The sequence below is a fragment of the Pollicipes pollicipes genome, unplaced genomic scaffold (assembly GCF_011947565.3).
Source record: "Pollicipes pollicipes isolate AB1234 unplaced genomic scaffold, Ppol_2.1 Scaffold_6052;HRSCAF=7182_pilon_pilon_pilon, whole genome shotgun sequence".
Taxonomy (NCBI): domain Eukaryota; kingdom Metazoa; phylum Arthropoda; class Thecostraca; order Pollicipedomorpha; family Pollicipedidae; genus Pollicipes; species Pollicipes pollicipes.
The window spans coordinates 19,037,978-19,058,624 of NW_023596805.1; the positions used below are offsets into that span (position 1 = coordinate 19,037,978).

At 50.2% G+C, this 20,647-nt stretch overlaps 1 protein-coding gene across 1 annotated transcript; it reads left to right on the plus strand.

The window, feature by feature from the left end:
- Nucleotides 1-1,712: 1,712 nt before the first annotated feature.
- On the plus strand, nt 1,713-11,465 carry LOC119104315 (titin-like). The gene is made up of 2 exons (XM_037228013.1): nt 1,713-6,469; nt 6,504-11,465. The coding sequence occupies exons 1-2, from the start codon at nt 1,853-1,855 to the stop codon at nt 11,310-11,312; spliced, it is 9,426 nt and encodes a 3,141-aa protein (XP_037083908.1). The 5' UTR covers nt 1,713-1,852; the 3' UTR covers nt 11,313-11,465.
- Nucleotides 11,466-20,647: the final 9,182 nt, after the last annotated feature.

A 20,647-nucleotide genomic window follows, 5' to 3' on the forward strand; every position in this document is an offset into this window, starting at 1 on the left:
GCACAGCTTATGGACTTTGTGATGGGCAGAGGTAACGAAGTGCCCTCCTTTCTGGCGGAGGCTCTCGCCAGTGACACGGAGAAGACAGATGACACAGGCGAGCAGGATCGCCACAGTGTGGGCTCTGGGGAGGAGCTGGAACTAGACAAAGAACTGGAGGTGGGCTCGGCAGAACGGCTCGAGCCAGAGGAGCGGCGGTCTCCGGTCGAAAAGGTAATCCATGTCACCACAGAGGTGGAGGTCTACGACGTGGAACCTGTCAAGCCAGCGCCTTCGCAAGTGGACACTGTAGAAAGCCCAAGACCAGCTGAAGCATATTTGGAAATGAGAGAGACCAAACCCGAGTTGGAAGAGGTACATTCACCCGTTGTCAGCGAGATGGGGCTTGAAGAAGAAATTGAGTCTGTCATCGATGCGATGGCAGAAGACCGCAAGCATCACATCGACCGAATTCATGACACATCAGGCCGCCAGGATGTTGGTCTTCTGGACAGTCGACAAGATTCTGAAACGACCTTCCGTGATATCGGGGAAATACAGGTACTTGAAACGACTGAAATTGGGAGACCAGTGGGGGCAACTGTGTTTGTTGAGGTGGATCAGGAGACATCATTAGTCATGTCGAAAGCGACCGACAGAACCCTTGAGCGACAACCGCGGGAGATTGGCGCCATTGAAATCATCGACGAGAAAGTCGAAACTCCTGACGCTACTGACGAAGCACTCATCCGGACACCCGTGGAGGTGACCGTGCTAACTGAGGTGAGTGAGGAAGAGATATTGAGAGACGCGGACATTGTCCATGAGATCAAGAAACCTGCCGAAACAGACTTCGAGGAGGGTAAACCATCGACAGAATTCGAGACGCATCCGGTTCAAGAAGCTGCCAAAACAGAAATCGAACGGGATATTTGTTTGCAAAAGTATGACTCTGGGAAACCAATGTCGGTTACGGCATCCACGGACAATGCACAGGGCGATGTTGGAGAGGCCATTCAGGAAAGTGGCGAGTTAGATGGTGATGAAGGCAGCGAAGGGAAACCGGCCGAGAAAATTGGCGAGTTTGAGGTGGAAAGGGCGACTCCTTCAAAACAAGATGAGACAGAAAAACCTACAGATTTAGCAGCGCCACTTGAAGTTGAGAAAGACACACCGGTGGAGGTGACCGGCGTCGCCGATGAGGTGGTTGTCCAGGAGACGGATATTGCTGAGATGGAAGTGCTTACGCCCCTGCAAACATCTCAAGAAAAATATGTGGGTATAGAGGTAGTAACCGAGGTAACTGACGAGCAGCCTGAACGTGTTGGTGATGATACCGAAAAGAAGCAGCCCGAATTGACGATCCTTGACAGTGACGAGGGTATCGAAGTGACACCATCCAAGAAAACAGACGTTTCTGAGGTGGAAAAGGAACTTCCTCTCGAAGCAGATGAAGTGGAAAAACCTACAGACCTAACGGCACTCCCTGAGGTGATTTCAGAGACGCCAGTGAAGTTGGTCAAACTCACAGAAGAGGAGTCAGCCTACCAGGCAGGCGGGTCCTGAGATTGAAGCGCGAAGTCCTTTGAAAGCATCTGAAGAGCAAACGTCTGCGGACGTAGTCAATTTAACCGCTGTGACCGAGTCGGCCGAAGTCGCCGAAAAGGTGCCGGCTCAGGAGGCTGCCTTGTCGGATATCGGAGTGGATACTTCCTTCGAAACCTGGGACGTTGAAAAACCTGTGGATGTAAAACACCTAACCATCGTCACGGATGAGAAGCCCACGGACGTCACCGGTGCTGCCGAGGACACCGAAAAGAAGCCATTCCAAGTGACTGAAGGAATTGAACTCAAAGAGGACGCTCCATCGGATATGATGGAAACAGAAAAACCTGTCGAGGAACCAACAACCACTGAGCCCTTCCAAGAAACGACTTTGGAGGTCTTTGATGTTATCTCGGAGGTGAAAGAGGACGTTTTTCTTGAAGAAGACGAGATGGAAAAGCCTGTGGAGGTACCGACAGAGCCTAAAGTGACGGAACGAGAGCCATCGGAGTTGACCGACGTCGCCGAAGAGGTGCCAATTCAGGCGACTGTCTTGCCTGACATTGAAATGGATGCTCCACTTAAAACCTTCGACGTTGAACAGCCGGTAGATGTCGAGGTTCTAACTGAGATTACGGATGAGAAGCCAATGAATGTCACAGGTGTTGCTGAAGACGCGGAGGAGAAGCCATTCGAAGTAACTGATGGAATTGAGGTCGAAAAAGATGTCACCGAAATTAAAAAACCTGTGGATGATACAATGGCCACCGAACTTATCAAGGAGGAGGCTGAGGAAGTACTTGAAGTAATCTCGGAGGTGAAAGAGGAAATCGTTCGTGAAACAGATGAGGTGGAACAGCCTGTGGAGGTACCAGCAGAGCCCGAGGTGACGAAACGAAAGCCATTGGAGTTGGCTGAAGTCGCCGAAGAGGTGCGGGTTCAGGAGGCTGTCTTGTCTGACATCGAAGTGGATACTCCACTTGAAACATCTGACGTGGAGCGGCCTGTAGATGTAGAGGTCGTAACTGAAGTTACGGATGACGAGCCAGTGGATGTGAGAAATGTCTCTGAGGATGCAGAGAAGAAGCCATTCGAAGTGACTGATGGAACTCAGGTGGAAAAAGATGTGACCGAAATTGAAAAACCTGTGGATGTTACGAGGCCCACCGAACCTATCAAAGAGGAGGCTGAGGAAGAATTTGAAGTCATCTCGGGGGTGAAAGAGGAAATCGTTCGTGAAACAGATGAGGTGGAAAAGCCTGTGGAGGTACCACCAGAGCCCGAGGTGACGGAACGGAAGCCACTGGAGTTGGCGGTGCCGTCTCAGGAGGCTGCCTCGTCGGATATGGGAGTGGATACTTCCTTGGAATCCTCAGACGTTGAAAAACCTGTGGATGTAAAACACCTAACCATTGTCACGGATGAGAAGCCCACGGACGTCACTGGGCTTGCCAAGGACACCGAAAAGAAGCCATTCCAAGTGACTGAAGGAATTGAACTCAAAGAGGACATTCCATCGGATATGACCGAAACAGAAAAACCTGTCAAGGAACCAACAACCACTGAGCCCTTCCAAGAAACGACTTTGGAGGTCTTTGATGTTATCTCGGAGGTGAAAGAGGACGTTTTTCTTGAAGAAGACGAGATGGAAAAGCCTGTGGAGGTACCGACAGAGCCTAAAGTGACGGAACGAAAACCATCGGAGTTGGCCGACGTCGCCGAAGAGGTGCCAATTCAGGCGACTGTCTTGTCTGACATTGAAATGGATGTTCCACCTAAAACCTTTGACGTTGAACAGCCGGTAGATGTAGAGGTTCTAACTGAGATTACGGATCAGAAGTCAGTGGATGTCACAGGTGTTGCTGAAGCCTCGGAGGAGAAGCCATTCGAAATAACTGATGGAATTGAGGTCGAAAAAGATGTGACCGAAATTGAAAAACCTGTAGATGTTACAATGCCCACCGAACCTACGAAAGAGAAAGATGAGGAAGTATTTGAAGTCATCTCGGAGGTGAAGGAGGAAATCGTTCGTGAAACAGATGAGGTGGAAAAGCCTGTGGAGGTACCACCAGAGCCCGAGGTGACGAAACGAAAGCCATTGGAGGTGGCCGAAGTCGCCGAAGAGGTGCCTGTTCAGGAGGCTGTCGTGTCTGAAATCAAAGTGGATACTCCACTTGAAACCTCCGACGTGGAAAAACCTCTGGATGTAGAGGACGTGACTGGTGTCACGGATGATAAACCCACGGACGTCACGGGTGTTGCTGAGGACATCGAGAAGAAGCCGTTCCAAGTGACTGAAGGAATTGAGCTAGAGAAGGGCACGCCGTCGGATGTATTCGAAATACAAAAACCCGTCGAGGATTTAACGACCGCTGAGCCTTTCCAAGACGAACCTTTTGAGATAATCGATGTCATCTCGGAGGTGGAAGAGGAAGTGCGTCTTGAAATAGATAAGGTAGAAAAGCCTGCAGAGATACCGACACAGCCTGAGGTGACGCAACGAAAGCCATCGGAGTTGGCCGAAGTCGCCGAAGAGATGCCGATTCAGGAGGCTGTCTTGTCTGACATCGAAGTGGATACTCCCCTTGAAACATCTGACGTTAAACATCCTGTAGATGTAGAGGTTCTAACTGAGATCTTGGATGAGGAGCCAGTGGATGTCAGAACTGTTTCTGAGGATGCGGAACAGAAGCCATTTGAAGTGGCTGATGAAATTGAGATTGAAAAAGACGTTACCGAAATTGACAAACCTGTGGATGTTACGATGCCCACCGAACCTATTAAAGAGAAGGCTGATGAAGTATTTGAAGTAATCTCGGAGGTGAAAGAGGAAGTGCTGCTTGAAACAGATAGGGTAGAAAAGCCTGTGGAGGTACCGACAGAGCCCGAGGTGACGGAACGAAAGCCATCGGAGTTGGCAGGCGTTGCCGAAGAGGTGCCGGCTCAGGGGGCTGCCTTGTCGGATATCGGAGTAGATACTTCCCTTGAAACCCCGGACTTTGAAAAACCTCTGGATGTAGAGGACTTAACCGTTGTCACGGATGAGGGGCCCACGGACGTCACCGGTGTTGCCGAGGACACCGAGAAGAAGCCATTCCAAAAGACTGATGGAATTGAACTAGAAAAGGGCCCTCCATCGTATGTAATCGAAATAGAACAACATGTTGAGGAAGCAACAACCGTTGAACCCTTCCAAGAGAAGCCTATGGAGGTCTTTGATGTTATCTCGGAGGTGAAAGAGGACGTTTTTCTTGACGGAGACAAGGTGGAAAAGCCTGTGGAGGTACCGACAGAGCCAGTTGTGACGGAACAAAAGTCATTGGAGTTGGTTGAAGGCGCCGAAGAGGTGCCAATTCAGGCGACTGTCTTGTCTGGCATGGAAATGGATATTCCACTAAAAACATCCGACGTTGAACATCGTGTAGATGTAGAGGTTTTAACTGACATCCCAGATGAGGAACCAGTTGATGCCAAAGGTGTTGCTGAAGACGCGGAGAAGAAGCCATTCGAAGTGACTGACGGAATTGAGGTGGAAAAAGATGTGACCGAAATTGGCAAACCTGTGGATGTTACAATCCCCACCGAACCTACGAAAGAGGACGATGAGGAAGTACTTGAAGTAATCTCGGAGGTGAAAGAGGAAATCGTTCGTGAAACAGATGCGGTGGAAAAGCCCGTGGAGGTACTAGCAAAGCCCGAGGTGACGGAACGAAAGCCATCGGCGGTGGCCGAAGTCGCCGAAGAGGTGCCTGTTCAGGGGGCTGTCATGTCTGAAATCGAAGTGGATACTCCACTTGAAACCTCCGACGTGGAAAAACCCGTGGATGTAGAGGACGTGACTGGTGTCACGGATGATAAACCCACGGACGTCACGGGTGTTGCTGGGGACATCGAGAAGAAGCCGTTCCAAGTGACTGAAGGAATTGAGCTAGAGAAGGGCACGCCGTCGGATGTAATCGAAATACAAAAACCCGTCGAGTATTTAACAACCGCTGAGCCTTTCCAAGACGAGCCTTTTGAGATAATCGATGTCATCTCGGAGGTGGAAGAGGAAGTGCGTCTTGAAATAGATAAGGTAGAAAAGCCTGCAGAGATACCGACACAGCCTGAGGTGACGCAACGAAAGCCATCGGAGTTGGCCGAAGTCGCCGAAGAGATGCCGATTCAGGAGGCTGTCTTGTCTGACATCGAAGTGGATACTCCCCTTGAAACATCTGACGTTAAACATCCTGTAGATGTAGAGGTTCTAACTGAGATCTTGGATGAGGAGCCAGTGGATGTCAGAACTGTTTCTGAGGATGCGGAAAAGAAGCCATTTGAAGTGGCTGATGAAATTGAGATTGAAAAAGACGTTACCGAATTTGACAAACCTGTGGATGCTACGATGCCCACCGAACCTATTAAAGAGAAGGCTGATGAAGTATTTGAAGTAATCTCGGAGGTGAAAGAGGAAGTGCTGCTTGAAACAGATAGGGTAGAAAAGCCTGTGGAGGTACCGACAGAGCCCGAGGTGACGGAACGAAAGCCATCGGAGTTGGCAGGCGTTGCCGAAGAGGTGCCGGCTCAGGAGGTTGCCTTGTCGGATATCGGAGTAGATACTTCCCTTGAAACCCCGGACTTTGAAAAACCTCTGGATGTAGAGGACTTAACCGTTGTCACGGATGAGGGGCCCACGGACGTCACGGGCGTTGCCGAGTACACCGAGAAGAAGCCATTCCAAAAGACTGATGGAATTGAACTAGAAAAGGGCCCTCCATCGTATGTAATCGAAATAGAACAACATGTTGAGGAAGCAACAACCGTTGAACCCTTCCAAGAGAAGCCTATGGAGGTCTTTGATGTCATCTCGGAGGTGAAAGAGGACGTTTTTCTTGACGGAGACAAGGTGGAAAAGCCTGTGGAGGTTACCGACAGAGCCAGTGGTGACAGAACAAAAGTCATTGGAGTTGGTTGAAGGCGCCGAAGAGGTGCCAATTCAGGCGACTGTCTTGTCTGACATGGAAATGGATATTCCACTTAAAACATCCGACGTTGAACATCCTGTAGATGTAGAGGTTTTAACTGACATCCCAGATGAGGAACCAGTTGATGCCAAAGGTGTTGCTGAAGACGCGGAGAAGAAGCCATTCGAAGTGACTGACGGAATTGAGGTGGAAAAAGATGTGACCGAAATTGGCAAACCTGTGGATGTTACAATCCCCACCGAACCTACGAAAGAGAACGATGAGGAAGTACTTGAAGTAATCTCGGAGGTGAAAGAGGAAATCGTTCGTGAAACAGATGAGGTGGAAAAGCCTGTGGAGGTACCAACAGAGCCCGAGGTGACGGAACGAAAGCCATCGGAGGTGGCCGAAGTCGCCGAAGAGGTGCCGGTTCCGGGGGCTGTCATGTCTGACATCCAAGTGGATACTCCACTTGAAACCTTCGACGTGGAAAAACCTGTGGATGTAGAGGGCGTAACCGTTGTCATGGATGAGAAGCCAGTGGATGTCAAAGGTGTTCCCGAGTACGTCGAGAAGAAGCCATTCCAAGTGACTGAAGGAATTGAGCTAGAAAAGGGCCCTCCATCGCATGTAATCGAAATAGAACAACACGTTGAGGAAGCAACAATCGCTGAGCCCTTCCAAGAGAAGCCTTTGGAGGTCTTTGATGTTATCTCAGAGGTGAAAGAGGACGTTTTTCTTGACGGAGACAAGGTGGAAAAGCCTGTGGAGGTACCGACAGAGCCAGTGGTTACGGAACGAAAGCCATCGGAGTTGGCCGACGTCGCCGAAGAGGTGTCGGCTCAGGCCACCGTCTTGTCTGACACTGAATTGGATGCTCCACTTAAAACCTTTGACGTTGAACATCCTGTAGATGCAGAGGCTCTAACTGAGATTACGGATGAGAAGCCAGTCGATGTCACAGATGTTGCTGAAGAGGCAGAGAAGAAGCCATTCCCAATTACTGATGGAATTGAGGTCGGAAAAGATGTGACCGAAATTCAAAAACCTGTGGATGCTAGAATGCTTACCGAACCTATGAAAGGGGAGGCTGATGAAGTAATTGAAGTCATCTCAGGGGTGAAAGAGGAAATCGTCCGTGAAACAGATGAGGTGGAAAAGCCTGTGGAGGTACCAGCAGAGCCCGAGGTGACGGAACGAAAGCCATCGGTGTTGGCTGAAGTCGCCGAAGAGGTGCCGGTTCAGGAGGCTGTCATGTCTGACATCGAAGTGGGTACTCCACTTGAAACTTCCGACGTGGAAAAACCTGTGGATGTAGAGGTTCTAACTGAGATTGCAGATGAGAAGCCAGTGGATGTCACAGGTGTTGCTGAAGACGCGGAGAAGAAGCCATTCGAAGTAACTGATGGAATTGAGGTCGAAAAAGATGTGACCGAAATTGAAAAACCTTTGGATGTTACGATGCCCACTGAACCTATCAAAGAGAAGGCTGATGAAGTATTTGAAGTGATCTCGGAGGTGAAAGAGGAAGTGTTCCCTGAAACAGATAGGGTAGAAAAGCCTGTGGAGGTATCGGCAGAGCGTGAGGTGACGGAACGAAAGCCATCGGAGTTTGCCGACGTGGCCGAGGAGGTGCCGATCCAGACAACCGTCTTGTCTGACATTGAAATGGATGCTCCACTTAAAACCTTTGATGTTGAACAGCCGGTAGATGTAGAGGTTCTAACTGAGATTACGGATGAGAAGCCAGTGGATATCACAGGTGTGGCTGAAGACGCGGAGAAGAAGCCATACGAAGTAACTGATGGCATTGAGGTCGAAAAAGATGTGACTGAAATTGAAAAACCTGTGGATGTTACGACGCCCACTGAACCTATCAAAGAGAAGGCTGAGGAAATATTTGAAGTCATCTCGGAGGTGAAAGAGGAAGTGCTGCTCAAAACAGATGAGGTAGAAAAGCCTGTAAAAGTGCCGACACAGCCTGAGGTGACGCAACGAAAGCCAACAGACTTGGCTGAAGTCGCCGAAGACGTGTCGGCTCAGGAGGCTGCCTCGTCTGATATTGGAGTGGATACTTTCTTGGAAACCTCGGAGGTGGAAAAACCTGTTGATATAGAGGACGTAACCACAGTCACGGATGATAAACCCACGGACGTCACCGGTGTTGCCGAGGACAGCGAGAAGAAGCCACTCCAAGTGACTGAAGGAATTGAGCTGGAGAAAGGCACTCCATCGGATGCAATCGAAATGGAAAAACCCGTCGAGGAGTTAACCGCTGAGCCTTTCCAAGACGAGCCTTTTGAGATCATCGATGCCATCTCGGAGGTGGAAGAGGAAGTGCGTCTTGAAACAGACAGGGTAGAAAAGTCTGTAGAGATGCGGACACAGCCTGATGTGATGCAACGAAAGTCATCGGAGTTGGCCGAAGTCGCCGAAGAGGTACCGATTCAGGAGGCCGTCTTGTCTGACATCGAAGTGGATACTCCCCTCGAAATATCCGACGGTGAACATCTTGTAGATGTAGAAGTTCTTACTGAGATCTTAGATGAGGAGCCACTGGATGTTAGAGCTGTTTCTGAGGATGCGGAAATGAAGCCATTTGAAGTGGCTGATGAAACTGAGATCGAAAAAGATGTGACCGAAATTGAAAAACCTGTGGACGTTTTAACGCCCACTGAATCTATAAAAGAGAAGGCTGAGGAAGTATTTGATGTCATCTCGGAGGCGAAAGAGGAAATCGTTCGTGAAACAGATGAGGTGGAAAAGCCTGTGGAGGTACCGACAGAGCCCGAGGTGACGGAACGAAAGCCATCGGAGTTGGCTGAAGTCGCCGAAGAGATGCCGATTCAGGAGGCCGTCATGTCTGACATCGAAGTGGGAACTCCACTTGAAACCGTGAGCGCTGAACAACCTGTAGGTGTGGAGGTTCTGACTGAGATTACGGATGAGAAGCCAGTGGATGCCACAGGTGCGGTTGAAGACGCGGAGAAGAAGCCATTCGAAGTAACTGATGGAACTGAGGTCGAAAAAGATGTGACCGAAATTGAAAAACCTGTGGATGTTACGATGCCTACTGAACCTTTCAAAGACAAGGCTGAAGAAGTATTTGAAGTAATCTCGGAGGTGAAAGAGGAAGTGCTGCTTGAAACAGATAGGGTAGAAAAGCCTCTGGAGGTACCGACAGAGCCTGAGGTGACGGAACTAAAGCCACCGGAGTTGGCCCAAATCGCTGAAGAGGTGCTGGCTCAGGAGGCTGCCTTGTCGGATTTCGGAGTGGATACTTCCCTTGAAACCTCGGACGTGGAAAAATCTGTGGATGTAGAGGACGTAGCCGTTGTCACGGATGATAAGCCCACGGACGTAACCAGTGTTCCTGAGGACAGCGAGAAGAAGCCACTCCAAGTGACTGAAGGAATTGAGCTAGAGAAGGGCACTCCATCGGATGTAATCGAAATAGAGCAACCTGTTGAGAAAGCAACGACCGCTGAACCCTTCCAAGAGAGGCCTTTGGAGGTCTTTGACGTTATCTCGGAGGTGAAAGAGGACGTTTTTCTTGAAGGAGACGAAATGGAAAAGCCTGTGGAAGTGCCGACAGAGCCAGAGGTGACGGAACGAAAGCCATTGGAGTTGGCCGAAGTCTCCGAAGACGTGCCAATTCAGGCGACTGTCTTATCTGACATGGAAATGGATATTCCACTTAAAACATCCGACGTTGAACATCCTGTAGATGTAGAGGTTCTAACAGAGATTACAGATAAGGAACCAGTGGATGTCAAAGGTGTTGCTGAAGACGCGGAGAAGAAGCCACGCGAAGTGACTGACGGAATTGAGGTGGAAAAAGGTGTGACCGAAATTTACAGACCTGTGGATGCTACAATGCCCACCGAACCTACGGAAGAGAAGGATGAGGAAGTATTTGAAGTAATCTCGGAGGTGAAAGAGGAAATCGTTCGTGAAACAGATGCGGTGGAAAAGCCCGTGGAGGTACTAGCAAAGCCCGAGGTGACGGAACGAAAGCCATCGGCGGTGGCCGAAGTCGCCGAAGAGGTGCCTGTTCAGGGGGCTGTCATGTCTGAAATCGAAGTGGATACTCCACTTGAAACCTCCGACGTGGAAAAACCTGTGGATGTAGAGGACGTGACCGGTGTCACGGATGATAAACCCACGGACGTCACCGGTGTTGCCGAGTACATCGAGAAGAAGCCATTCCAAGTGACTGAAGGAATTGAGGTAAAGAAGGGCATTCCATCGGATGTAATCGAAATAGAACAAGCTGTTGAGGAAACAGCAACCGCTGAGCCTTTCCAAGACGAGCCTTTTGAGATCATTGATGTCATCTCGGAGGCGGAAGAGGAAGTGCGTCTTGAAACAGATAAGGTAGAAAAGCCTGCAGAGATACCGACACAGCCTGAGGTGACGCAACGAAAGCCATCGGAGTTGGCCGAAGTCGCCGAGGAGGTGCCGATTCAGGAGGCTGTCTTGTCTGACATCGAAGTGGATACTCCCCTTGAAATATCCGACGTTAAACATCCTGGAGAGATAGAGGCTCTCACTGAGATCTTGGGTGAGGAGCCAGTGGATGTTAGAGATGTTTTTGAGGGTGCGGAAAAGAAGCCATCTGAAGTGGCTGATGAGATTGAGATAGAAAAAGATGTGACCAAAATTGAAAGACCTCTGGATGTTGCAACGCCCACTGAATCTGTGGAAGAGAAGACTGAAGAAGTATTTGACGTGATCTCGGAGGCGAAAGAGGAAATCGTTCGTGAAACACATGAGGTGGAAAAGCTTGCGGAGGCACCAACAGAGCCCGAGGTGACGGAACGAAAGCCATCGGAGTTGGCCTGAAGTCGCCGAAGAGGTGCCGGTTCAGGAGGCTGTCATGTCTGACATCGAAGTGGGTACTCCACTTGAAACTTCCGACGTGGAAAAACCTTTGGATGTAGAGGTTCTAACTGAGATTACAGATGAGAAGCCAGTGGATGTCACAGGTGTTGCTGAAGACGCGGAGAAGAAGCCATTCGAAGTAACTGATGGAACTGAGGTCGAAAAAGATGTGACCGAAATTGAAAAACCTTTGGATGTTGCGACGCCCACTGAACCTATCAAAGAGAAGGCTGATGAAGTATTTGAAGTGATCTCGGAGGTGAAAGAGGAAGTGTTCCCTGAAACAGATAGGGTAGAAAAGCCTGTGGAGGTATCGGCAGAGCGTGAGGTGACGGAACGAAAGCCATCGGAGTTTGCCGACGTGGCCGAGGAGGTGCCGATCCAGACAACCGTCTTGTCTGACATTGAAATGGATGCTCCACTTAAAACCTTTGATGTTGAACAGCCGGTAGATGTAGAGGTTCTAACTGAGATTATGGATGAGAAGCCCGTGGATGTCGCAGGTGTGGCTGATGACGCGGAGAAGAAGCCATACGAAGGAACTGACGGAATTGAGGTCGAAAAAGATGTGACCGAAATTGAAAAACCTGTGGATGTTACGATGCCCACTGAACCTATCAAAGAAAAGGCTGAGGAAGTATTTGAAATAATTTCGGAGGTGAAAGAGGAAGTGCTGCTTGAAACAGATATGGTAGAAAAGCCTGTAGAGGTATCGACACAGCATGAGGTGACGGAACTAAAGACATCGGAGTTGGCCGAAGTCGCCGAAGACGTGCCGGGTCAGGAGGCTGCCTTGTCTGATATCGGAGTGGAGACTTCCCTTGAAACTACGGACGTGGAAAAACCTGTAGATATTGAGGACCTAGCCGTTGTCACGGGTGAGAAGCCCACGGACGTCACCAGTGTTGCCGAGGACACCGAACAGAAGACATTCCAAGTGACTGAAGAAACTGAGCAAGAGAAGGACACGCCATCGGATGTAATTGAAATAGAGCAACCTGTTGAGGAAGCAACAACCGCTGAACCCTTCCAAGAGAAGCCTTTGGAGGTCTTTGATGTTATCTCGGAGCTGAAAGAGGACGTTTTTCTTGAAGGAGACGAGACGGAAAAGCCTCTGGAAATACCGACAGAGCCAGAGGTGACGGAAGGAAAGTCATCGGAGTTCGCCGAATTCGCCGAAGACGTGCCAATTCAGGCGACTGTCTTGTCTGACATTGAAATGGATATTCCACTTAAAACATCCGACGTTGAACCTCCTGTAGATGTAGAGGTTCTAACTGAGATTACGGATGAGGAGCCAGTGGATGTCAAAGGTGTTGCTGAAGACGCGGAGAAGAAGCCATGCGAAGTGATTGGCGGAATTGGGGTCGAAAAAGATGTGACCGAATTTGAGAAACCTGCGAATGTTATAATGTCCACCGAACCTACGAAAGACAGGGATGAGGAAAGATTTGAAGCAATCTCGGAGCTGAAGGAGGAAATCGTTCGTGAAACAGAGGAAGTGGAAAAGCCCGTGGAGGTACCAGCAATGCCCGAGGTGACGAAACGAAAGCCATCAGAGTTGGCCGAAGTCACCGAAGAGGTGCCGGTTCAGGGGGCTGTCTTGTCTGAAATCGAAGTGGATACTCCCCTTGAAACATCTGACGTTAAACATCCTGTAGATGTAGAGGTTCTAACTGAGATCTTGGATGAGGAGCCACCGGGTGTCAGAGATGTTTCTGATGATGCGGAGAAGAAGCCATTCGAAGTGACTGACGGAATTGAGGCCGAAAAAGATGTGACCGAAATTGAAAAAGAGGAAGTCGTTCGTGAAACAGCTGAGGTAGAAAAGCTTGTGGAGGTACCGACAGAGCCCGAGGTGACGGAACGAAAGTCATCGGAATGGGCTGAAGTCGCTGAAGAGGTGCCAATTCAGGAGGCTGTCTTGTCTGACATAGCAGTGGATACTCCCCTTGAAACCTCCGACGTTGAACAGCCTGTAGATCTAGAGATCCTCACTGAGATTATGGAGGAGGAGCCAATAGATGTCAGTGACGTTGCTGAATATGCGGAGAAGAAGCCATTCGAAGTGACGGATAGAACTGAGGTCGAAAAAGATGCGTCAGAAATTGAAAAACTGGCTGTTGCAACGCCCACTGAACCTATCTTAGAGAGGGCGGAAGCAGTATTTGATGTCATGTCGGAGGTGAAGGAGGGAATCCTTCTTGAAAGGGATGAGGTTGAAAAGCCTGTGGAGGTACTGACAGAGCCAGAGGTGACGGAACGAAAGCCATCGGAGTTGGCTGAGGTCGCGGAAGAGGTGCCGGCTCAGCAGGCTGTCTTGTTTGACATAGAAGTGGATACTTCCCTGGAGACTTCCGACGTTGAAAAACCTGTGGATGTGGAGGTTCGAACAGAGATAACTGAGAAGAAGACAGCGGACGTCGCTCGTGCTGCTGAGGATGCCGAAAGGGAACCATCCTCAGCGACTGACGCAATTGTGCTGGAAAAGGAGACTCCACCGGATGCTACCGAGATTGACAAATTTGGAGGAGTAACATTGCCCACCGAGCCCATCAAAGAGATGGTCGAGGTGGTGGAGGAAGAACCAGTTGAACCGATTGGTGCCATTGAGGTTATCGATGAGAAACTAGTCGCGGAAACGAAAGCAGCTGAAGTCGACGACGAAGCACATTTGCGTGAGTCTGTTGGGTATAAGCCTTTTGAGGTCACGCTTACCAGTGAGGTCATCGACGAAAAGTTGTCAGATGTTACCGACATTCCCCTGGCTGAAAGGGTATCTGATCGCGCCGAGGAAGCTGACTGGGAAGAGAAAAGATCTGCCGAAACTCGTGATGTCGTTGTTGAAGGTCCCGACGAAAAACCGTTGCATGCTTTGGAAGCGTCCGATGAAATCGAAGACAAAACTGTGGAGACTGCCGAAGTTCCCGAGGAACCACTGACAGAGCCCGGCGAAGAAGCCTATGATGCTGAGAACGTTGCGCTTGAGAAGGCAGTTGAGGATGCTGACGTGAGTGAGGTGATAGAGGAAAGGCCATTGGATGAAAGTTATGTCGGGAAACCCGTCAAACTGACTGTGTCAACTGAGGCAATAGAACTGCCCATGGAAACAACCGATGCCGAGACACCAGTAGAAGTGACTGCATTCGAGGAGGTTCCCGAAGAAAAATCACCGGGCGTGACCCTCCTTTCTGTGGAGAAGGCTGCCCAGCAAGCTGAAGTCATGGAAGTGGAAGGTGACAAACCACGAGTAATTGGCTCGTATGAAGCTGCGATGGCCACGCATGGCCACGAGAAGGAGCCTGAACTTTCGGATGTTACTGATGGATTAGACGATGGTACCGCTGGTCCCAAGGCTGCTGATGCCGTTGACGATGCCGAAGGAATCGGTATGACACTTTTGGGAAGGGCCTCAGTGCATGACGCGGACTTTGTGGATGCTTCTGGCGGTGGGCGTGACCTGGATGATGTGAAAGCGCGTGTTTTGGGTGGGCACGATCTCGACACTGCTGACGATGGACCAGATCAGAAGTCGACTGAGGCATCCAGCGAAGCCTTTTGGGGGATTTGCGTTAGCACGGACGAGCTGGGCGACGATAAGTCCCCTGCGAGTGGGCAAGAATTGGCCCGGCCTGAGGGTGCGGACGAATTAAAGGTGATGAGCGAAGGGATTGTTGCAGCAGAGTTCGATGGGTCCATCAGTACTGAGCCGTCTTTGAAAGGAATTGATGCGTACGCTCAGGACGCGCCCAGGGAAAGCATCCCTGATGCCCACGAAGTGCTCACGGAGTCAGAGGGCATGTACGCTGCGCGTCCATCTGGGGAGCGTGAAGGGGCAATGACATCCTACCGAGAGGCTGAGCTCAAGCCGGATGAGATCCCGCCTGTCCGCGATGAAGGCCAGGAGCCTTTGAGTGGTATGTCTGTTCTGAAGATGGCTGTAGGAGCCGCCATCTTAGGACCCGCCCTTCTGGCCAGCAAAATTGAGGAAAAGGTCCGCGATGCGGTTACCAAACCGAAGGAAGTACCCGATGAGGGTGCTGCTGGTGATCGTAATGTTTACGAATATGACACAAAAGAATCTACTTATGCGTCCGAGACCAATGAACATCCGTACGAGATAGCCATGGACCTCACGAAACAACCAGTTGAGGGTGATGTGGTTAGAGAGCAAAGCGTTCCTGAGATTTGTGAAGGTGGTGAAGAAAGATTGGGGGAGCTAACTGAGCAGGTTTCAGCTGAGGTGACAAAGGTTTGTGAGGAAAAACAGTCCCAGATGACCGAAATGAGTGACGAGAAAGTAGATGAGTCAGTTGTGGTCACTGTGCCAGTTGAGGTTTCCGATACAGAGGCATTCACAGCCTCTACCGTAGATCAGGATGCCAGCAAACTTGATTTGAGTCAGTCGGTCGATGTGGATGAGGTCTGCGAGGTCCCCAAAATTATTCTGGCAGAGCCTGTAGAGGCCGCTCAGGAAATAACAACTGAGGACGTAAGCATCACTAAAGAGGAACAAGCCGGTGCTGCTGGCTTTAAGTTACCAGTAGTTGAGATCAACGTGAGTAGGGAAACAGCAGACGTCACTCAGAAAGAACAAGCCGAGTTTATTCAGGTTGACGAGGACAGACCAGCCCTTGCAGGTGAGATCCGTCATGAACCACTAATTGAGGTGATTGCAGGTACTGGGGAACCAGATTTTGTAACCGACGCCCATGTAGAGAAAACAGCTAGCATGACTGAGGAGGAACCGGTCGTGTGTGTTCATACCGTGGAGGAGACCACAGCTGATGCAGGTGAGGAAAAGGTGGAAGAATTAGTGGGGGCTCCTGACTTCCCCGCACCTGGGACGCGTGGTGTTACGGAGGAGAAAACAATTCAGCCCAGTGAATATCAACCCATTCAGCTTGCCGAAGTCGTTGAGGACGAACCAGCAGATGTCGCTAAGCTCACCGACGAACCAGATGCTCTTACTACAGTCATCAGAGAGCGACCGGCCGAGGTGACTGAAGGCACCGAAGAGAAGCCAGCGATGCTGACTGTGACCACTGTGGAGGAAACCCTCGAGGCTCCTAAGGTCAGTGGGGAGGAATTATACAAGGGGGACGTGGATCAGGCCTTGGCTCAACAGGCAGATGGCGCGGAAGTCGGTGACGTGACACCAGCGGAGGTCACGGACATCGACGCGATCGAAGTCAGTGAAGAGACGCCATCCGAGGCTCCTGGGCTCACAGAGGCCTTTGAGACATCATATGATGTGACTACAGTCGAGGGGATAGTTGTAACGAAAGCTACTGAAATCCCCGACGCGTCAACTGAACTGGCTGAACAACTGGCTGAAATAATTGAGAAGCCAGCTGATGGTACGCACGTCACTGAGGAACAACCCATTCAGGATGAACTTGCAGAGTACAAACCAACTGAGGTCACCGAAGAACCTATCGATGTGACTAAAACCATTGAAGAGAAACCAGCTGAGTCTCCTCAGGACACTGAGGAACCAGCTATTGAGGCTGAATTCGGAGATTACAAACCAACTGAGGTCACCGAAGAACCTATCGATGTGACTAAAACCATTGAGGAGAAACCAGCTGAGTCTACTCAGGGCACTGAGGAACCAGCTATTGAGGTTGAACTCGGAGATTACAAACCAGCTGAGGTCACCGAAGAAACTATCGATGTGACTGCAGTAATTGAACAGAAACCCATTCAGACCACTGACGAGTCAGATGATCAAACTGCAGTGATTGGTGAGAAACAGGCTAAATCCCCTGAAATCGTTCAGGTCTTGGAGAAACCAGCGGATGACACGGAACCTGATGAGGTCACATCAGCTCAGGTCAAGGACATTGATGTTGTTGAAGCCAGTGAGGAAACACAACCCGAGGCTGCTGAGGTCACTACGGCTTTTGTGATACCATGTGATGTGACCGAAGTCAAGGAGAAACTCCTAACCGAAGTAACTGAAGCTCCTGACGCCCCAGCCGATGTGACTGAAGCCATTGAGGATCAGTCAGCTGAAGCTAGTCAGGTGACTGCCGAACCACTTATTCAGGCTGAACTTGAACAGCACAAACCAACTGATGTCACCGAAGAACGTCTCGACGTGACTGAAGTCATTGACAAGAAACCAACTGAGGCCACTGAGGAGGGAGCTAGTGTTATTCAAGCTATTGATGACAAACGAGCTCAATCCCCTGAAATCGTTGAGGTCTTCGAGAAACCGGATGATGGTACGGAAGTTGATCAGGTCACACCAACGGAGGTCACGGACATCGACGTGATCGAAGTAGGTGAGAAGGTACCACCCGAGGGTGATGAGATCACTGAAGTCTTTGATACACCACATGACGTGACTGAAGCCGAGGAGGAAATTGTAGCCGAACTTTCTGAGGTCGCTGAGAAACCAACCCAGATGACTGATACTATTGAGGACAAACCAGATGAGACTTCTCATGTGACTGAGGAACCGGCTATTGACACTGAACTACGAGAGTATGAACCAACTGCGTTCACCGAAACACCTGAGTTCACTGGCGCTAGCGAGGCGCCATCCGATGTCACTGGAGTGTGTGAGAGTAGACACGGTGACACATCTGCCGAGAAGGATCACTTCTCGGGTTTGAAGATGGCAGCGGGTGCTGTAGTGCTAGGGCCCGTACTCCTCGCCAGCAAAATCAGTGATAAGGTTCGTGGCGTGTTCGCGGGCGCCGAGGGCGCTGAGGGAGTGACAGAAAGGGATGAAGGCAGCGAAGAGAAATCAACTGAAGTTCGTGAAAAGCTGAGTTATGTAATTGACGTGGGTGAGGAGAAACCAGCTGACGCTGTTGAGGTAACTGAGGTCATTCACAAAGCAGTCCAGGAGGCTGTAGTTACTGCTGACAAACCAACAGAAGTTACTGAGACCACTCAGAAACCATTCGTTTCGGCTGTACTCAGCGAGAAGCTTTCCGCTGAGGCCAGTGAGGTGGATGGGAAGATGGCCGATGTGACTGAACCGAGCGAGGAGAAGCCGGACGAGGTCATTGAAAAACTAGCCGCTTTGGCTGAAACCAGTGGACATGCAGGAACTGAGATCACGGAGGAAGTTGCCGATGTTCCCGAAATGGCAGAGACAGCGCCAAGTGACGTCACTCCAGGGGTTGAGGCAGCGGTCGATTCCAAGGTAGGTAGTGAGCATAGCCCAACTAAGGTGACTGAGGAGTTAGCCGATGCTGTCACAATCGTCGAAAAACGAGTTCAAACTCCTGAAATCGTTGATCTCTTAGAAAAACCGGATAAAAAGCCTGAAGATGGCATTCAAGCCGCCGAGGTGACGCCAACGAAGATCATGGATATCCATGTCACTGAAATCTGCAAGGAGACACCAGTCGAGGCCGTTGAGGTCCTTGAGGTGTCCGAGACACCACTTGATGTGGCCGGAGTCGAGGGAGAAATTCCAACCGGAGCTTCTGAAACCACGGAGGCACCAGCCGATGTGGCTGAAACCGCTGAGGAGAAACCAGCTGAGGCTTCCCGGGTGTCAGAGGAGCCAGTTATGGAGACTGAACGTGGAGAGCACGAACCAACTGAGGTCACTGATAAACTTCTCGATGTCAGCGAAATCATTGAAGAGAAACCAACTGAGGTCATTGAGGAACGAACCGATGTTACTACCATCAGTGATGAGAAACGAGCTCAATCACCCGAAATCGTTCAGGTCTTGGAGAAACCATCAGATGTCACCGAATTAGATGATGTCTCATCAGCTGAGATTCCAACTGAGACACCAGCTGAGATCGTTGAGATCACCACGGCCCTTGTAACAGCATATGATGTTACGGAAGTCAAGGAAAAGCTTCCAATCGAAGCCACTGAAGTCCCTGACGCACCACCCGATGTGACTGAAACCATTGAGGACAAGCCAGTTGAGGATACTCAGGTGACTGCAGAACCACTTATTCAGGCTGAACTTGGAGAGCACAAACCAGCTGAGATCACCGAAAAACCTTTCGATGTTACTAGAATCGTTGAAGAGAAACCAATTGAACCCACTGGGGGGCCAGCCAGTGTTAAAGACTTTGATGACAAACAGGCTCAATCCCCTGAAATCGTTGAGATCTTGGAGAAACCGGAAGACGGTACGGAAGTTGTTAAGGTCACACCAACGGAGGTCGCAGATATCGACGTGATTGAATTCGGTGAGAAAACACCATCCGAGGGTGCTGAGGTCACTGAGGTCTTTGAGACACCATATGATATGACCGGAGTCGAGACGGCAGTTCTCAGCAAGGTCCCTGAGACTTTTGAGGCACCAGACGACATGGCTGAAACGAGTGAGGACAAACCAGCCGAGACATCTCCCCATGTAACTGAACTAACTGAAGAGATGACAGCAGAAGTCACAGATGAAACGGTCGACGTTACTACAGTCACAGATGAGAAACAACCCCAATCGCCACCAATCGTTCAGGCCTTGGAAAAACTGGACGATGACACCGATGTGGATGAGGTCGCAAGAACTGAATCCACAGACATCGATATTTTCGAAGCATTTGATGAGAAACTAGCTGAGTCTCCTCAGGGAAGTGAGGAACCAACTATTGAAGATGAATTTGGAGAGTACAGACGCACTGAGGGTACCGAAAGACGTCTCGATGTTGCTGAAATGATGGAAGAGAAACCAACTGGGATCACTGAGGAACCAGGCGATGTTGCTGCAGTCATTGATGAGGAACGGGCTCAGTCCCCAGAAACGGTACACGTTTTGGAGAAATCAGAAGATGGCACCAAAGTTGAGGAGGCTATATCAACAGAGGACACGGACATGGATGTGATCGAAGTCAGTGAGGAGACAGCACCCGAGGGTGATGAGATCACTGAAGTCTTTGAGACACCACGTGACGTGACCAGAGGCGATGAGAAAATTCTAACAGAAGTAATTGAGATCACTGCAAAACCAACCGCTATCGCTGATGCCATCCAGGATAAACCAGCTGAAGCTACTCAGGTGGGTGAGGAACCAACTATTGACACTCAGCTTCGAGAGTATGAACCAACTGAGGTCAGGAAAACATCTCTGTTTACTGGCGCTAGCGAGACGTCATCCGATGTGACTGGAGTGTGTGAGAGTGGACACGGTGACGTATCTACCGAGAAAGATCACTTTTCGGTTTTAAAGATGGCAGCGGGTGCTGCGGTGCTTGGGCCCGTACTTCTCGCTAGCAAAATCAGTGATAAGGTTCGTGGCGTGTTCGCGGGCGCCGAGGGCACTGAGGGAGTGGCGGAAAGGGATGAAGGCAGCGAGGAGAAATCAACTG